The 19,822-nt window shown below is 41.6% G+C and overlaps 3 protein-coding genes and 1 long non-coding RNA gene across 9 annotated transcripts in view; 3 read left to right on the top strand and 1 right to left on the bottom strand.

The window, feature by feature from the left end:
- The window catches only part of LOC106573152 (DEP domain-containing mTOR-interacting protein), a 69,222-nt gene extending 67,143 nt beyond the window's left edge, over positions 1 to 2,079 (bottom strand). The window contains exons 1-3 of one of the 6 annotated variants that reach the window (XM_082959248.1): positions 1,989 to 2,079; positions 947 to 1,030; positions 425 to 520 (exon numbers count right to left, since the gene is read on the bottom strand). In XM_082959248.1, the coding sequence (XP_082815374.1) occupies positions 425 to 520; positions 947 to 960 (110 nt within the window). In that variant the 5' untranslated portion in view covers positions 961 to 1,030; positions 1,989 to 2,079. Of the gene's footprint in view, positions 1 to 424; positions 521 to 946; positions 1,572 to 1,988 lie in introns of those variants that run through there. The other 5 variants (XM_082959241.1, XM_082959244.1, XM_082959246.1 and 2 more) reach the window with 5 other exon arrangements.
- Positions 2,080 to 2,206: 127 nt separating this feature from the next.
- dscc1 (DNA replication and sister chromatid cohesion 1) lies at positions 2,207 to 14,164 on the top strand. The gene is given in 9 exon segments (NM_001141210.1): positions 2,207 to 2,478; positions 3,304 to 3,475; positions 7,671 to 7,805; positions 10,073 to 10,163; positions 10,340 to 10,478; positions 12,790 to 12,842; positions 12,990 to 13,144; positions 13,611 to 13,759; positions 13,953 to 14,164. Coding segments are annotated over 9 exon segments (1,179 nt in total). The 5' UTR covers positions 2,207 to 2,305; the 3' UTR covers positions 14,065 to 14,164.
- LOC145859541 (uncharacterized) lies at positions 10,485 to 12,783 on the top strand. Its single transcript, XR_014379790.1, has 3 exons — positions 10,485 to 11,145; positions 11,186 to 11,417; positions 11,453 to 12,783. It is a non-coding gene; the product is annotated as an uncharacterized LOC145859541 (long non-coding RNA).
- Positions 14,165 to 18,738: 4,574 nt separating the features above from the next.
- Positions 18,739 to 19,822, top strand: part of LOC106573021 (transcription initiation factor TFIID subunit 2) — a 44,639-nt gene continuing 43,555 nt past the window's right edge. Inside the window, exons 1-2 of the mRNA XM_082959238.1 lie at positions 18,739 to 19,406; positions 19,549 to 19,603. Of these exons, the coding sequence (XP_082815364.1) occupies positions 19,342 to 19,406; positions 19,549 to 19,603 (120 nt within the window). The 5' untranslated portion in view covers positions 18,739 to 19,341. The remainder of the gene's footprint in view (positions 19,407 to 19,548; positions 19,604 to 19,822) is intronic.

Below are 19,822 nucleotides of genomic sequence, written 5' to 3'. Positions count from 1 at the left end.
AAAACGTTTCAATGCCAATTATAATGAGTCATTTCACTGATGTTGACACTCACTGCTATCTCAATCTTGCTTTTTAAGGCACCACTAATATGGGCCAAGGGTGTGTGTGTGTGTGTGCTCTGTTGTTCCACAAAGCGCAAGTGTTACTTCTCTCCACTAAAACAAGCAGCAGTGATCTTCGGATTAACACCACAATGAATAAATGAATTGCTTTCAGTTCACAATGAAAAAAAACCTTTGACACTTAAAATGATCATATTGTGTGCACTTGGGCAGTACAACGCAATACACATTGGCATTGCAGAAAATGTATTGTATTTGTGCGTTGGTTTGAATGGGTACAATTCACGCCTTTGTTTGAAAAGCCGCAACACAGTTTGAACAGCATCACACAGAGCTGTCAGCTCGAGCCAGCCACTCCTACCTCAGCTGCTCTCCGGTGACCAGAACCTCGGCCATGCGCTCGAGCTCCGCAGCCTTCTTCTGCATTGTGTTCCCGATACCATCCATCTCTTTACAACTGTTAAAATAACGGAAATATTACTGCCACTGTAAATACTGTACACAAGCCAAAGGCATCATAGCCTGTGAAAACGAGCTACAGTACACCATATATACACCATATATAGCTGCCTATCCTTATGTCATTGACAAGCCGTCTGGATAGCTCCACTGTATTCTGTCCTAATGACTGTTGCTATACTGTATTAGTGTCATAACTGTGACGTAACCAGCCATTTGTATATCCCCAAAAAATTGCAGAATATCAACAGCACAATCTATTGAAATAAACGGGATGGTGTAAATAACGTTGGCTCACAGTGCAATCATATCCTCCATAATGACAGGTAAAACACCGTGCTGTGGGCCATCTGACACACATGTGATGTAGTATTTCACCATTACTTGCACATTTAAATGCATAACATTAAAAAAAATGATTTACCTTGCAAACACCATGGATAAAAAAAAGCTGATTTATTGTTCCTCGAGATCACGTTGTCCTAGATTTGCAAACCAGCAGCATAATCTGAGAAATGCATTAAAAAAAACAAGTTTCACACAGTGAAAAATGGACAGACGCTATCTATTGCGCAAGAGGGGACACTAGGTTGATGTTGAACTTCTTTTGTATTCTGAAAATTAAACTGGTCCGCTAACCATCTAAATGTATGCATATTATTTTCTAGTCGGTAAAGCTTCATTCAACGAACAGCGATTTCTTGTGAAATGTGCATATAATTCTTCAGTAGTAATGAGCTCCACTCGCACCTCTGCCTGTTTACTACGCGATCTTACCATGAAAAGCACGTTGACACCGTGCAGTATTGCCGACTATTTTTCAGTGATTACTGCTATTGGCTCCTTGATTTGTCGCTAAAAGACGCTGGATTACGTTTTGCCGTTTCCGCGACGACGTCACATCACGAATTTGCCTTGATGCGGCACAACTGCGGACCCCACATCGCGTTTTCGCCCTCTTCCGCCACACGTTATGCTTCTCTGATTGTTGCCACGTTCAAGTGCTAGTCAGAACTAAGAAACTCGGAAATGTCGACTTGCTAATAGGTTGTAGTTATACACGAGTGCAACCAGGAAATGTCCAAGTTTCCTCGTTCCAACTAGCACGTTAACGCAGCATGTGAGTGCGTCGTTGCTGTGACTTCTGTTGCACAGACAGCTTCTCCCGCTGTTGTTTGCGGAAGAATTGAGTGGGAAAAGTCGCAAAATGCTATCAAAAATCATAGAAACCCTCTGTGTCAAAACCCCAAAGGCAGCCTGAAAACTTTTACCAATAAAGGGGTCTGAAAACTCGCTTAATATAGTGACAAAGTTGCTAAATTGAAAACGCTCAAGACAAGTGGGCACTGTGGAAGTAGACCAAGAAGGCGCGATATATGCAAATATTACAGAATCGGATAAGTGGACTAGTCTCAAGTCAACAAACTTCACTCGGTGTGCTGGGCGACCTAAATCAAGCGCAGCACCTTTGGCGCTATGGTTAGGTTCAGTGACCGCAGATGAAGGTTGGGTTCCATCTGATCATTTCCAGTGATATCACCGTGCACCCATGTCGAGTGAACTCAGCGTGCTGCGGAGACATACAGCCACTGTACTGGAGGAGGGACAACGTGAAGTCATCGAGACTTTCATTGGCCTATGTCGCTGTCAATCAAATATGCCTTCGTACTTCCGGTATATATTGCGGGAAAGTTAATCTAGCGAGGATCACATTCGATTGGAGTACACTACAAAATAGATTATTTCTCATTAAATTTATAGTTAGCTCATATATTAGGGCCAAATGTCGAGAACACTAGAAGAGGTGCAGGCTACCATACAAATCGCCAAACTAAAAGAGAATGATTTGCAGAACACAATTCACTGTTTAACTTTTGGAGAAAGCGTCTCGTCCGGAGACTACTTCCTGATGGAACTGGATGACACGCTCTGTAAACACATAGAAGCAGGAAATAGGTAAAGTATCTGCATAGTTACAATGTAGCTAATTCAATATAAATACACAGTTACGTTAATAGACATAGCTAGTTACGTTAGACAAGTGCGGCGTGTTGTCTCCTAAACATTCACAGGTGACTGGTTGGTTTACGCGTGATTTTGTTCTGGGTTCAGAGATTACGCGTATGTAGTGTGGGTTGTCAACCCACCTGAAGTGTTACCGGATGTCTGCAGGTATTTGCTCCAACACACCTGATTCTATGATTGATCTTCCCCATCAGGACCTTGATAAGCTGAATCAGGTGTGTTGGACTGAAACAGGGATGGGTCAAAAGGTTTAAGGAGTCTACCATTACTCCTTAGTCCAAGGACCTTACATGTTCTGTTTAAAGGGCAAATTGGCTCCGGAAGCCAAAAACGGCCAAATACTCAAACTAAACGTGAATCGATTCACAATTGCAGTACAGTTATAAAAACAAATCCCTCTACTTTTCATATCACATAAAACAAAAAAATCCAAAAAACCGTACCGCAAGAGATGTGGGTTAATGTGTCTCTTATTTAAACTCCTCCTTCAGAATAGCCCTTCATCCAATGACTCTGATGTGTGATGTAATGGAACTGAGCGTGATGGTCAAGGGCTACACACCTACTACCTCTATAGGAGGAGGGTTGTTCAGCCCTGGTGAAAACAACTCATCCAGCTGCTGCCACTTTCTCTACAAGTCAACTGTTAAACAGTCTATTTAACGTTGACGTGTAGAGAGACTGTTTTAACGTTGAGTCTCTACATGTCAACGATCTCAACATTCTCTCTCCTTTATCCTTGTTCTCTACCTGCAGCCTGGTTATCAGAGGAGACCAGGATGAGAGAGCTGTCCTGTGCAGTGAAGACAAGACTTATGACCTGAAGATAGCCGACACCTCAAACCTCCTGCTGTTAGTGCCTGGCTGCCTGACTCCAGATCAGCTGACTACTGACAACCAGGCCAGCTCTCAGCTGGTCCATGCACAGGTAGGAGTCTATCAACTATCTGAACACAATGAATGTTTCTTGTGTGACAGCCATTTTGAAAATCACTGATCTGGAATTGAATGTCTGTACAGTAGACATTACGTTAACGTGCTTACACACGCACAGTAAATAGCTATAGACATTAGAGGTCGACTGATTATGATTTTTCAACGCCGATGGTGATACTGATTATTGGAGGACCCAAAAACGGATACCGATTAATCAGCCGATTTTATTTATTTGTAATAATGACAATTACAACAATACTGAATGAACACTTATTTTAACTTAATATAATACATCAATAAAATCAATTTAGCCTCAAATAAATAGTGAAACATGTTCAATTTGGTTTAAATAATGCAAAAACAAAGTGTTGGAGAAGAAAGTAAACGTGCAATATGTGCCATGTAAAAAAGCTAACGTTTAAGTTCCTTGCTCAGAACATGAGAACATATGAAAGCTGGTGGTTCCTTTTAACATGAGTCTTCAATATTCCCAGGTAAGAAGTTTTAGGTTGTAGATATTATAGGACTATTTCTCTCTATACGATTTGTATTTCATATACCTTTGACTATTGGATGTTCTTATAGGCACTTTAGTCTTGCCAGTGTAACAGTATAGCTTCCGTCCCTCTCCTCGCTCCTACCTGGGCTTGAACCAGGAACACATCGACAACAGCCACCCTCGAAGCAGCGTTACCCATGTAGAGGAAGGAGAACAACTACTCCAAGTCTCAGAGCGAGTGACGTTTGAAACGCTATTAGCGCGCACCCCGCTAACTAGCTAGCCATTTCACATCGGTTACACCAGCCTAATCTCGGGAGTTGACAGGCTTAAAGTCATAAACAGTGCAATGCTTGAAGCATTGCGAAGAGCTGCTGGCAAAACGCACGAAAGTGCTATATTGAATGAATGCTTACGAGCCTGCTGCTGCCTACCATCGCTCAGTCAGACTGCTCTATCAAATCATAGACTTAATTATAACATAATAACACACAGAAATATGAGCCTTAGGTCATTAATATGGTCGAATCCGGAAACTATCATCTCGAAAACAAAACGTTATTCCTGTTACATTGCACAATCTTCAATGTTATATCATAATTACGTAAAATTCTGGCAAATTAGTTCGCAACGAGCCAGGCGACCCAAACTGTTGCATATACACTGACTCTGCGTGCAATGAACGCAAAATTACACAATTTCACCTGGTTAATATTTTCTGCTAACCAGGATTTCTTTTAGCTAAATATGCAGGTTTAAAAATATATACTTGTGTATTGATTTTAAGAAAGACATTGATGTTTATGGTTGGAGCAACGTGTACCTAAGCGATTATATGCAACGCAGGACAGGCTAGATAAACTAGTAATATCATCAACCATCAACTAGTGATTATGATTGATTGATTGTTTTTTATAAGATAAGTTTAATGCTAGCTAGCAACTTACCTTAGCTTCTTACTGCATTCGCATAACCTCGTGGAGTGCAATGTAAAGCAGGTGGTTAGAGCGTTGGACTAGTTAACCATAAGGTTGAAAGATTGAATCCCTGAGCTGACAAGGTAAAAATCTGTCGTTCTGCCCCTGAACAAGGCAGTTAACCCACCGTTCCTAGGCCGTCATTGAAAATAAGAATGTGTTCTTAACTGACTTGCTAGTTAAATAAAGGTCTAAAAAATAAATAAAAAAATGGCCAAATCAGCGTCCAAAAATACCGATTTCCGATTGTTATGAAAACTTGAAATCAGCCCTATTAATCGGTCAACCTCTAATAGACATTACACAGTGAGTTCACTGTGATGTATTAAATATTTTTCTAATTTACTGTGTTCACCTACATTAGTGGTTGCCAAACTTTTTATAGTCCCGTACCCCTTCAAACGTTCAACCTCCAGCTACGTACCCCCTCTAAGCACCAGGGTCAGCGCACTCTCAAATGTTGTTTTGTGCCATCATTGTAAGCCTGCCACACACACACACACACTATACGATACATTCATTAAACATAAGAATGAGTGAGTTTTTGTCACAACCCGGCTCGTGGGAAGTGACAAAGAGCTCTTATAGGACCAGGGCACAAATAATAATATAATAATAATCAATAATTTTGCTCTTTTATTTAGCCATCTTACATATAAAACCTTATTTGTTCATTGAAAATTGTGAATAACTCACCACAGGTTAATGAGAAGGGTGTGCTTGAAAGGATGCACATAACTCTGCGGTGTTGGGTTGTATTGGAGAGAGTCTGTCTTAAATCATTTTCCACACACGGTCTGTGCTGTATTTAGTTTTCATGCTAGCGAGGGCCAAGAATCCACTCTCACATAGGTATGTGGTTGCAAATGGCATCAGTGTCTTAACAGCGCGATTTGTCAAGGCAGGATACTCTGAGTGCAGCCCAATCCAGAAATCTGGCAGTGGCTTCCAATTAAATACAATTTATTCACAGAACCGCTTGTTGCAATTTCTATGAGGCTCTCTTGTTCAGATATCGGTAAGTGGACTGGAGGCAGGGCATGAAAGGGATAATGAATCCAGTTGTTTGTGTCGTCCGTTTTGGGAAAGTACCTGTGTAATTGCGCAGCCAGCTCGCACATTTGACATTGTCCGTAAACTTGAGTTAATTTGCACACAAAAAAATCATACAATGATGGAAAGACCTGTGTGTTGTCCTTGTTCCAACTTCTTAATCATAGCCTCAATTTTGTCCCGCACATTGAATATAGTTGCGGAGAGTCCCTGTAATCCTACATTCAGATCATTCAGGTGAGAAAAAACATCACCCAGATAGGCCAGTCGTGTGAGAAACTCGTCATCATGCAAGCGGTCAGACAAGTGAACATTTTGGTCAGTAAAGAACTTTAAGCTCTCAAATCAAAGAAACGTGTCAATACTTTGCCCCTTGATAACCAGTGAAGTCTGTATGTTGTAAAAGTGTTACATGGTCGCTGCCCATATCATTGCATAATGCAGAAAATACACAAGAGTTCAGGAGCCTTGCTTTAACAAAGTTAACCATTTTCACTGTAGTGTCCAAAACGTCTTTCAAGCCGTCGGGCATTCCCTTGGCAGCAAGAGCCTCTTGGTGGATGCTGCAGTGTACCCATGTGGTGTCAGGAGCAACTGCTTGCACACACGTTACCACTCCACTATGTCTCCCTGTCATGGCTTTTGTACCATCAGTACAGATACCAACACATCTTGACCACCGAAGTCCATTTGATGTCACAAAGCTGTCCAGTACTTTAAAAATATCCTCTCCTGTTGTCCTGGTTTCCAGTGGTTTGCAGAAGAGGATGTCTTCCTTAATTGACCCCCCATAAACGTAACAGACATATACCAGGAGCTGTGACGGCCCGCCATGTCTGTTGACTCATCCAGCTGTAACGTATAGAATTCACTGGCTTGTATGAGAAGCAGTAATTGATTCAAAACATCTGCCATGTCACTGATTTTCTCATGAAACAGAGTTGTTTGATGAAGGCATTTTCTGTATAGTTTTTTGGGCCTTTTCCCCAAGCATTGTCCCAGCCATATCCGCAGCAGCAGGAAGAATTAAGTCCTCCACAATAGTATGGGGCTTGCCTGTCCTAGCCACTCGGTAGCTCACCATATAAGACTCTTCTAGCCCCTTCATATTAATGGTATCTGTTGCTTTTATACATGTCTTACTACTCGAAAATCGTCTTTATTCTCACTCAAAAAACTCCCGTGGCTTATTTTTCAAATTGTCATGTTTCTAAATGTCTGCGCAAGAGTGACGGTTTTGCGCGAGAGAGTAACGGTTAATGTGATTGGAAGTTAATTATTTGACTAGGCTACCTGTGTTTGACATTGTGTTGTTATTTCGCTGAACACTAGATAGTTAGTTATATTTTAGCCAGTGAAACCAGGCTACTCGGGCGAGAAAAAAACCTCACCCAAATGTATAGCCCCGTTTAGAAAATATAAATGTACTGTTTGAAAATGTGAAGGATTTTTCTTTTATTTTGGCGTACCCCCCGACGGCATTGCGCGTTACCCCAGTTTGGGAATACCTGACCTACATCATTCAATGTTCTCAATACTGTACGACTTTCCCCAAATGTTACACACCAATAATGCTCTCCAGTACCTACAGAATGTTGTAGTGTGAAGTAATATGCTGAAATGTATACAGGACTAAGAAATGACCCTTTTCCTAACAGATTTGGGGCTTTTCTAACAGTTACTGGGAGTTGAGGAAACGTCATCCCAAACTAAAGAAGCTGAAGAAACTTCTGATGGAGAATCCGTACGAGGGCCCAGTTATCAGTGGGCAGGAGGACGTCACGGACGGGAAGGTACTTACTAACTGTACTATATTATATTATATGCCATTTTAGCAGACGCTTTTATCCAGAGAGACTTACAATTAGTCCATTCATTTTAAGGTAAGACTGTCACATTCATATTAAGTACAACTTTTTTCCTCGGTAAAGCAACTATCAGTAAAGTTGGTCCCGCTAAGAGAAGACATGTGACAGGCTAGAACACACTAGAACATCGCCTCTATTGTACACTGACTAAATAAACCTATGGATTCTTGTTCATGTCAAAGTTCTCTGTTTTTAAAACCTTTCCTTTTGGCAGTACACTATGGGAGACCTGCTTGATAAAGCCTTTCCTTTTGGCAGTACACTATGGGAGACCTGCTTGATAAAGCCTTTCCTTTTGGCAGTACACTATGGGAGACCTGCTTGATAAAACCTTTCCTTTTGGCAGTACACTATGGGAGACCTGCTTGATAAAACCTTTCCTTTTGGCAGTACACTAGGGGAGACCTGCTTGATAAAACCTTTCCTTTTGGCAGTACACTATGGGAGACCTGCTTGATAAAGCCTTTCCTTTTGGCAGTACACTATGGGAGACCTGCTTGATAAAACCTTTCCTTTTGGCAGTACACTATGGGAGACCTGCTTGATAAAACCTTTCCTTTTGGCAGTACACTATGGGAGACCTGCTTGATAAAACCTTTCCTTTTGGCAGTACACTATGGGAGACCTGCTTGATAAAACCTTTCCTTTTGGCAGTACACTATGGGAGACCTGCTTGATAAAGCCTTTCCTTTTGGCAGTACACTATGGGAGACCTGCTTGATAAAACCTTTCCTTTTGGCAGTACACTATGGAAGAGCTGCTTGATAAAACCTTTCCTTTTGGCAGTACACTATGGGAGACCTGCTTGATAAAACCTTTCCTTTTGGCAGTACACTATGGGAGACCTGCTTGATAAAACCTTTCCTTTTGGCAGTACACTATGGGAGACCTGCTTGATAAAACCTTTCCTTTTGGCAGTACACTAGGGGAGACCTGCTTGATAAAGCCTTTCCTTTTGGCAGTACACTATGGGAGACCTGCTTGATAAAACCTTTCCTTTTGGCAGTACACTATGGGAGACCTGCTTGATAAAACCTTTCCTTTTGGCAGTACACTATGGGAGACCTGCTTGATAAAACCTTTCCTTTTGGCAGTACACTATGGGAGACCTGCTTGATAAAACCTTTCCTTTTGGCAGTACACTAGGGGAGACCTGCTTGATAAAACCTTTCCTTTTGGCAGTACACTATGGGAGACCTGCTTGATAAAACCTTTCCTTTTGGCAGTACACTAGGGGAGACCTGCTTGATAAAACCTTTCCTTTTGGCAGTACACTATGGGAGACCTGCTTGATAAAACCTTTCCTTTTGGCAGTACACTATGGGAGACCTGCTTGATAAAACCTTTCCTTTTGGCAGTACACTATGGGAGACCTGCTTGATAAAACCTTTCCTTTTGGCAGTACACTATGGGAGACCTGCTTGATAAAACCTTTCCTTTTGGCAGTACACTATGGGAGACCTGCTTGATAAAACCTTTCCTTTTGGCAGTACACTATGGGAGACCTGCTTGATAAAACCTTTCCTTTTGGCAGTACACTATGGGAGACCTGCTTGATAAAACCTTTCCTTTTGGCAGTACACTATGGGAGACCTGCTTGATAAAACCTTTCCTTTTGGCAGTACACTATGGGAGACCTGCTTGATAAAGCCTTTCCTTTTGGCAGTACACTATGGGAGACCTGCTTGATAAAGCCTTTCCTTTTGGCAGTACACTATGGGAGACCTGCTTGATAAAACCTTTCCTTTTGGCAGTACACTAGGGGAGACCTGCTTGATAAAACCTTTCCTTTTGGCAGTACACTATGGGAGACCTGCTTGATAAAGCCTTTCCTTTTGGCAGTACACTATGGGAGACCTGCTTGATAAAACCTTTCCTTTTGGCAGTACACTAGGGGAGACCTGCTTGATAAAACCTTTCCTTTTGGCAGTACACTATGGGAGACCTGCTTGATAAAACCTTTCCTTTTGGCAGTACACTATGGGAGACCTGCTTGATAAAACCTTTCCTTTTGGCAGTACACTATGGGAGACCTGCTTGATAAAACCTTTCCTTTTGGCAGTACACTATGGGAGACCTGCTTGATAAAACGTTTATTTTGGCAGTACACTATGGGAGACCTGCTTGATAAAACCTTTCCTTTTGGCAGTACACTATGGGAGACCTGCTTGATAAAATGTTTATTTTGGCAGTACACTATGGGAGACCTGCTTGAAAGAATCCAAGCAAGTGTGGAGGAACTGGAGGCCCAACTACAGACTATTCATGCCTGTGAGGTCAACGGTAAGAATGATTCTCAAATCTTCCAAATGTTTATTTTCTCACACTTTCCATTTAGATATGTGATCTACTGTATGTGGTTTGTGTCTATTTAGGAAATAACATGCTGGCCTTGGTGTATCCACATGTGTTTGTTTGTCCTGTGCTATTTTCACATGTTCCCCTCTTGTGTATTCCAGGCTACTGGAGGCTGTTGGATTTTGACTATGAGATGAAGCTACTGGGTCACATCACTCAGCTGGTGGACTCTGAGTCCTGGTCCTTCAGTAAAGTCCCTCTTAGTGTCAGTCTGGAGGAGTTAGGACGTCTGGAGCCACAGTAGGTGCAGTTAGTCAACGTTATGGCTGTCCCATAGGGCGGCGCACAATTGGCCCAGTGTCGTCCGGGTTTGGCCGGTGTAGGCCGTCATTTTAAATAAGAATGTATTGTTAACTGACTTGCCTAGTTAAATAAAATGGTAGAGTGGAGAGTAGTTTGTTGTAATACTTAGCAGGTAGGTAGTCATCATGTTGTAATACTTAGCAAGTAGGTAGGTAGGTTGGCATCATGTTGTAATACTTAGCAGGTAGGTAGTCATCATGTTGTAATACTTAGCAAGTAGGTAGGTAGTCATCATGTTGTAATACTTAGCAAGTAGGTAGGTAGTCATCATGGTGTAATACTTAGCAAGTAGGTAGGTAGTCATCATGGTGTAATACTTAGCAAGTAGGTAGGTAGTCATCATGGTGTAATACTTAGCAGGTAGGTAGGTAGGTAGTCATCATGTTGTAATACTTAGCAGGTAGGTAGGTAGGTAGTCATCATGTTGTAATACTTAGCAGGTAGGTAGGTAGTCAACATGTTGTAATACTTAGCAGGTAGGTAGGTAGGTAGTCATCATGTTGTAATACTTAGCAGGTAGGTAGGTAGGTAGTCATCATGTTGTAATACTTAGCAGGTAGGTAGGTAGGTAGTCATCATGTTGTAATACTTAGCAGGTAGGTAGGTAGTCATCATGTTGTAATACTTAGCAAGTAGGTAGGTAGGTAGTCATCATGTTGTAATACTTAGCAGGTAGGTAGGTAGTCATCATGTTGTAATACTTAGCAGGTAGGTAGGTAGGTAGTCATCATGTTGTAATACTTAGCAGGTAGGTAGGTAGGTAGTCATCATGTTGTAATACTTAGCAGGTAGGTAGGTAGTCATCATGTTGTAATACTTAGCAGGTAGGTAGGTAGGTAGTCATCATGTTGTAATACTTAGCAGGTAGGTAGGTAGGTAGTCATCATGTTGTAATACTTAGCAGTAGGTAGGTAGTCATCATGTTGTAATACTTAGCAGGTAGGTAGGTAGTCATCATGTTGTAATACTTAGCAGGTAGGTAGGTAGGTAGTCATCATGTTGTAATACTTAGCAGGTAGGTAGGTAGGTAGTCATCATGTTGTAATACTTAGCAGGTAGGTAGGTAGTCAACATGTTGTAATACTTAGCAGGTAGGTAGGTGGTCATCATGTTGTAATACTTAGCAGGTAGGTAGGTAGTCATCATGTTGTAATACTTAGCAGGTAGGTAGGTAGGTAGGTAGTCATCATGTTGTAATACTTAGCAGGTAGGTAGGTAGGTAGTCATCATGTTGTAATACTTAGCAGGTAGGTAGGTGGTCATCATGTTGTAATACTTAGCAAGTAGGTAGGTAGTCATCATGTTGTAATACTTAGCAAGTAGGTAGGTAGGTAGTCATCATGTTGTAATACTTAGCAGGTAGGTAGGTAGGTAGTCATCATGTTGTAATACTTAGCAGGTAGGTAGGTAGTCATCATGTTGTAATACTTAGCAGGTAGGTAGGTAGTCATCATGTTGTAATACTTAGCAGGTAGGTAGGTAGTCATCATGTTGTAATACTTAGCAGGTAGGTAGGTAGGTAGTCATCATGTTGTAATACTTAGCAGGTAGGTAGGTAGGTAGTCATCATGTTGTAATACTTAGCAGGTAGGTAGGTAGGTAGTCATCATGTTGTAATACTTAGCAGGTAGGTAGGTAGGTAGTCATCATGTTGTAATACTTAGCAGGTAGGTAGGTAGGTAGTCATCATGTTGTAATACTTAGCAGGTAGGTAGGTAGGTAGTCATCATGTTGTAATACTTAGCAGGTAGGTAGGTAGGTAGTCATCATGTTGTAATACTTAGCAGGTAGGTAGGTAGGTAGTCATCATGTTGTAATACTTAGCAGGTAGGTAGGTAGGTAGTCATCATGTTGTAATACTTAGCAGGTAGGTAGGTAGGTAGTCATCATGTTGTAATACTTAGCAGGTAGGTAGGTAGGTAGTCATCATGTTGTAATACTTAGCAGGTAGGTAGGTAGGTAGTCATCATGTTGTAATACTTAGCAGGTAGGTAGGTAGGTAGTCATCATGTTGTAATACTTAGCAGGTAGGTAGGTAGGTAGTCATCATGTTGTAAGCTCGTTCAAAGGCCACATTTGACTAAAGGCTCAGGACAACAAATATCTTTAAATGTTCATTGAACCAAAGTGTGCAGAAGCTCTGTTCTGTTGCATGTAATCATCATGACAACATTGAAGTGTGCATGTGTGTGGGGTAGGGAATTCATGTCTTTCTTTAATACTCATCCAAACCCCTTCTCCTGCCCAGGGAGATGATAGAGCATAGCTTGAACTGTTATGGAAGGCGCTACACGGACAACGGTAAGTAAGAAAGTACTGTCTATTGTACATTTTTAATGCTTTGGTGTGCTGTAGAGTGACACACAGCCAACTACCTCATGCAATATTTTGGCTCTTCATAGCTATTTAATTGATATTGAACAGAATAGAAAATGTCCTATTTTTCAGATGAGGTTTTCTTTGCGCTGAACGAGGACATGGTGTGCAGAGCCACAGCCCAGATGCTGCTGCAGAACGCAGTGAAGTTCAACCTGGCAGAGTTCCAGGAGGTGTGGCAGCAAAGTGTCCCAGAGGGCATGGGCACTAGACTGGACCAGCTGAAGGTGAGGAGGGGGCCAGACTGGCAGTGCACAGATGGATGGGCCAGTTTTCCAGATTAAACCTGGTCCAGAAAATGTAGGGAAAATGGCGCCGCATTGCTCCCAGAAAACAGTTGCTTTCAAATTAGGGATTTCGTGGCTAATTTGAGGTTAGGATGTTTTTCTGCGCGCAGATTATGCATGTATGAACTACACATTGACACATCCAGTCCAAGTCGGGAGGTTGAAAAATACTGACTAGTCAAAGTTCCAGAGCATGTCTTTACCGACATTTTTTTTTAACATATGGACAAGACTATTCTCAGATTCTACAGCAAAATATCTCATAATGGATGTTTACGTTTTAGGCTTTATTTTAGCTTTAGAAATATGGTAATTACACATTTTAAAGACGTGATGGTTGTTGGCAGACATGATTACAAGATTATCCAGATGTAATATGACCAGATGGTTATGGGTTTCTATACAGAGTCTAGCCCTTGTGGACCGCAGCTCCAAACCAGAGACCATATCTCTGCTGAGAGTGGAAGATCTTCCCGAGGACACACTGGAGAGATTCACCCATCTCTTCACCATGAGAGAGAAGTGGACCGAGGAGGACATCACCCCTTACATACAGTGAGTAAAACTGAGCATCAGAATGACCGTTGTCTCTGTACTGTACAATAATGACTATTAGAGATTTAGACTTGTGTGCCAGATGTTTGTGGTGTGATACACAGCTAGGTAGTGTTGGTCCAACGTTCTTGCTTAATCTGGAAAGCTTTCTGTGTTAAATTATTGAGGACCAATCGTTGTTATTTTCATGCAGGGACTTGTGTGGAGAAAAGCAAACAACTGGAGCTCTTCTAACCAAATACGCTCGTTTGTCCACGCAAAACGGAATAAAAGTCTTCAATTCAAGAAGGCCAGTGGCAACATGAAGACGCTTGGATATCTTAATTGACGAGCAAAGTTGTTTGGAATCAGTGTATTGTTGTATTTGTTAAAGTGTTGTAATAAAAATCTAATGTTTTTGTAATTATTACCGACTTTGTGTTTTTCCTCCCACCTATACTGTATATCTTCTACTTTATTCATAATACCACAGTCACAATTTGATAATTTAGTGACCTCCAGTGGCAAGAGGCAGAAGGGCAGTGACAAGAAGGCTTTCAAAGAAAATTTGTTTTAATTTCTAAAAGAACACAAAAAATTATCCAACCCAATATTTTACTGTTGGAAACAAGGTTAGGATAAAATATAAATAAAAAGCACCATAAATGATTTTATCCTAAATATTTTTAAAATAATTGTGCGGGAGGGGCCCGGGGTCAAAGGATGGTTAAATAAAATGGCCAAACATTGTTAAAACGGGTTGTCACTACCCCAGCCACAAAGTCCTAATTATGACTTAACACAGCCCATTTCTAGAAGGTATTTTCTTAAAATCTGATCTTACATTAACCACACTGATAATCTTAGCCTTAACATAACTTTTTCTTTTTTTGGTCTAAATATAAAGGACCTATTTATTTTTCCCCCATTTTTAATTTTTACGATCTAGACAATTTTGACTTTGTGGTAACTAGTGACAACTGAAGGTGGAGTCACCATAAAAGAACTGGAGACAGCATCCAAGATGGCCGTTTACTGGGACTAGTCTGCCTGCTCACTAGCTCTTATTATTATTGTAGGGCTCTTTATTAATCTAAGCCAGTTTGTCAAATATGCAACAACAAATTGTTTCGTTCTCACAATTTCATTGGCTAAATTTATACGGAACAAAAATATAAATTCACCAATTTCAAAATTTTTACTGAGTTACAGTTCATAGGAAATCAGTCAATAGAAATACATTATGCCCTAATCGATGGATTTCACATGACTGGGCAGGGGCTCAGCCAATCAGAATAAGTTATTCCCCACAAAAGGGCTTTATTACATACAGAAATACTCATCAGCACCCCCTCCCACCTTTCTCAGACGATCCCACAGGTGAAGAAGCCGGAAGCGGAGGTCATGGGCTGGCGTGGTTATACATGTTCTGAGGTTTTGAGGCCGGTTGGACGTACTGCCAAATTCTCTAAAACACCGTTGGAGGCAGCTTATGGTATTAAGGTAGTGAAATTAACATTCAGTTCTCTGGCAACATCTCTGGTGGACATTCCTGCAGTCAGCATGCCAATTGCACGCTACCTCCGCTTGAGACGTCTGTGGCATTGTGTTGTGTGACAAAACTGCACATTTTAGTGGCCTTTTATTGTCCCCAGCAAAAGGTGCATCTGTGTAATGATCATGTTGTGTAATCAGCATCTTGATATGCCACACCTGTCAGGTGGATAGGTTATCTTGGCAAAGGAGAAATGCTCACCAATAGGGATGTAAACAAACGTATGCACAATTGAGAGAAGCTTTTTGTGTGTAAGGAACATTTCTGGAATCTTTTATTTCAGCTCATGAAACATGGGACCAACACTTTACATGTTGCGTTTATATTTTGTTCAGTATTCAGACCCCTTGACTTTTTTCACATTTTGTTACACCTTAATTTTTAAAATGGGTTAAATAAATTAAAAAATCCTCAGCTATCTACACACAATACCCCATAATGACAAAGTACATTTTTTTGTTGAAATTTTATCAAATGTATTAAAAATAACTGAAATACCTTTAAGTATTCAGACCTTTTGCTAGGAGACTTCAAATTGAGCTCAGGTGCATCCTGTTTCCATTGTTCCTCAATGTTTTTACAACTTGATTGGAGTCCACCTGTGGTAAGTTCAATTGATTGGACATGATTTGAAAAGGCATACAACAGTCTATATAAGGTCCCACAGTTGATAGTGGATGACAGAACAAAAACCAAGCCATCAGGTCAAAGGAATTGCCAATAGAGCTCTGAGACAGGATTGTGTTGAGGCACAGATCTGGGGAAGGGTACCAAACATTTTCTGCAGCATTGAAGGTCCCCAAGAACAAAGTGGCCTCCATCATTCTTAAATGGAAGACATTTGGAACCACCAAGGCTCTTTCTAGAGCTGGCTGCCCGGCCAAACTGAGCAATCAGGGGAGAAGGGCCTTGGTCACGGAGGTGACCAAGAACCCGATGGTCACTTTGACAGAGCTCTAAAGTTAATATGTAGAAATGGGAGAAACTTTTAGAAGGACAACCATCTCTGCAGCACTCCACCAATCAGCCCTTTATGGTAGAGTTGCCAGACGGAAGCCACTCCTCAGTAAAAGGCACATGACAGCCCGCTTGGAGTTTGCCAAAAGGCAAACTATCAGACCATGAGAAACAAGATTCTCTGGTCTGATGAAACCAAGACTGAACTTTGGCCAGAATGCCAAGCATCACGTCTGGAGGAAACCTGGCACCATCCCTACGGTGAATCATGGTGGTGGCAGCATCATGCTGTGGGGATGTTTTTCAGCGGCAGGGACTGGGATCAAGGCAAAGATGAACGGCGCAAAGTACATTGAGATCCTTGATGAAAACCTGCTCAGGACCTCAGACTGGGGCGATGGTTCACCTTCCAATGCAGGAGTGGCTTCTGGACAAGTCTCAATGTCCTTGAGTGGCCCAGCCAGAACCCGATCGAACATCTCTGGAGAGACCTAAAAATAGCTGTACAGCAACACTCCCCATCCAGAGCTTGAGAGGATCTGCAGAGAAGAATGGGAGAAACTCCCCAAATACAGGTGTGCCAAGCTTCTAGCGTTACACCCAGGAAGACTCGATGCTGTAATCTCTGCCAAAGGTGCTTCAACAAAGGGTCTGAATACTTATGTAAATGTGATCAGTTTTACATTTTTAATAAATTAGCAAACATTTCTAAAACCTATTTTTGCTTTGTCATTATGGGGTATTGTGTGTAGATTGAGGGGGGGAAACTATTTAATACATTTTAGAATAAGGGACATAATATGGAAAAAGTGAAGAATATTAGAACACGCCCCGACTCCTCAGCCAATCAGAACATCCATAGCTTACCCTTACCAAGTCCATCCCTACACCTACCATATGCTGGAGGAGTGAGTGGAGCACCCTCTAGTGTCAAACAGAATGTACACTTTGAAATTGGACTTAGATATATATTTTTTTAACCTTTATTTAACTAGGCAAGTCAGTTAAGAACAAATTCTATTTTCAATGACGGCCTAGGAACAGTGCCTTGTTCTGCCTTGGGCCGGCCTAGGAACTGCCTTGTTCAGGGGCAGAATGACAGATTTGGACCTGGTCAGCTCGGGGATTTGAACTTGCAACCTTTCAGTTATTAGTCCAATTCTCTAACCACTGCCACCCCAGATATGACCAGTCCAAGACTACATTCATGTCAAATCAAATTTTATTGGTCACAGCGCCCTCTGCTGTTTTCTGAAGTCCACAATCATCTCCTTGGTTTTCTTGACATTTAGTGACAGGTTATATTCCTGGCACCACACTCTGAGGGCCCTCACCTCCTCCCTGTAGGCTGTCTTGTCATTGTTGGTAATCAGGCCTACTACTGTTGTATCGTCTGCGAACTTGATGATTGAGTTGGAGGCGTGCATGGCCATGCAGTCATGGGTGAAAAGGGAGTACAGGAGGTGGTTGAGCACGCACCCCTGTGTGGCCCCTGTGTTGAGGATCAGCGAAGTGGAGGTGTTGTTTCCTACCTTCACCACCTGGGGGCGGCCCGTCAGGAAGTCTAGGACCCATTTGCACAGGGTGAGGTTCAGACCCAGGGCCCCGAGCTTAATGATGAGCTTGGAGGGTACTATGGTGTTGAATGCTGAGCTACAGACAATGAACAGCATTCTTACATAGGTATGCCACTTGTCCAGATGGGACAGGGCAGTGTGGTGGCGATTGCATCGTCTGTGGATCTATTAGGGCGGTAAGAAAATTGAAGTGGGTCTAGGGTGTCAGGTAAGGTAGAGGTGATATGATCCTTGAGGTTAAGCACAGGCCTGGATGTGACATCCAAAAGCTCATTTTTCCATCCATTCCCAAATCTATTTAATGTTAAAAAGTCGAAAATGGCTCTAAAAGTCCTAACCTAACCTTAACCATTTAAATGTCAAATTCAATGGGGTAGGGACATCCCGAGGAACCAAGATAGCACTGACCGAATCACAACCGGTTCCCGCTAGATATTTGTTTTATTTTTTGTATTTGTAAAATGGCTATATCGTTAATATTCATGAAAACAAAACATTTATGTTTGGTCTTAATTTAAGGTTAGGGTTATGTATAAGGTTATCAGTGTGGTTTAGGTTAATTTTAAGCCCAATGCAATGATAGAAACAAGAAAGTTAGAAACAAGTAACCTTGTGGTTAGAGCGTTGGACTAGTAACCGAAAGGTTGCTAGATCGAATCACTGAACTGACAAGGTCAAAATCTGTTGTTCTGCCCTGAACAAGGCAGTTAACCCACTGTTCCTAGGCCGTCATTGTAAATAAGAATTTGTTCTTAACTGACTTGCCTGGTTAAATAAAGGTAAAATAAAATTAATAAAAAAGTTAACTAGTGACGGCCGCTCAACAATCCCAACACTTCGAGCAGTAAAGTGTAATGGATTAACACTCCAGTCCGGTTGCTGGCGGTAATGCACCTTTTGGTTGTCAACCGCCATTTTAAAATCATTAAACATGAACAAGAACTTTGGGCGGTCGGACGGACGGACGGAGAGGATGTAGTTGAATGTTTTTATAGCTCAACATTGACAAAAATGCTCATTTGAAGCCGAATTGATTCTTGTATAGCTGAATGATAGGCTTTGGTGGCGTGCATATGTGGAAAAAACGTTTGAGACACTGACAGCATTGCATAGACAGCCAGCGGGGAAGAATGGCTGGAAGTGTTGTGTTAACGTTGGCTGTTAACTAGCTAGCGTTAGCACTAGCCAACCGACTAGCTAGCGTTAGCACTAGCCAACTGACTAGCTAGCGTTAACACTAGCCAACTGACTAGCTAGCGTTAGCACTAGCCAACTGACCAGCTAAACCGTCACATTCACTGCGCATGAACTCATTGCGTTGGGATTTATTAGGACTGGAAATATAGCTTGCTAGCCGCTTACATTATTACAGTTGTCTTACAATATTTAATGCGTGGAAACCCTTGAGCATCACTGGTGCTTTTGTTGTGGATACAGGAAGAACTTTCCAATCCACACGACCATCGCGTCAAACCCGTAGTTCACGAACATGATCAAATTCATATGCCGTATCAATGCATGAAATCAAGATGAACAGGAAGAAGGACAAGGGATTTGAGAGCCCGCGGCCTTTTAAATTATAAGTATTTTCTATTACCTTTGGCTTAGTTAGCTGTGCACACACGTTTGTCCTTAAGTTATTACTTGGCACGTGATATAATACTGTAGCGACGTTATATCTCAATGTGTTAACCTATAATATGTTATGTTTATTCCTACACGACTCACCAGGTTGTCTGCATCAACAACATCAACTTCCAAAGAAAGTCTGTGATTGTAAGTATATCGTAGTAAATAAATTCGTTAACTATAGTCCCCCAAGAACCCGCAATAAAATGCTGTTTCTCATCACAATCACTTAGACTATATTCCTGTTGTTGTATCTGTAGAACCTAGCTGTAGGCTATATCCCTGTTGTATCTGTAGAACCTAGCTGTAGGCATATATCCCTGTTGTTGTATCTGTAGAACCTAGCTGTAGGCTATATCCCTGTTG

Source organism: Salmo salar, chromosome 02, assembly GCF_965601325.2.
Source record: "Salmo salar chromosome 02, fSalSal1, whole genome shotgun sequence".
NCBI classification, from domain to species: Eukaryota; Metazoa; Chordata; class Actinopteri; order Salmoniformes; family Salmonidae; genus Salmo; species Salmo salar.
This window is presented reverse-complemented; position numbering and strand designations above follow the sequence as displayed.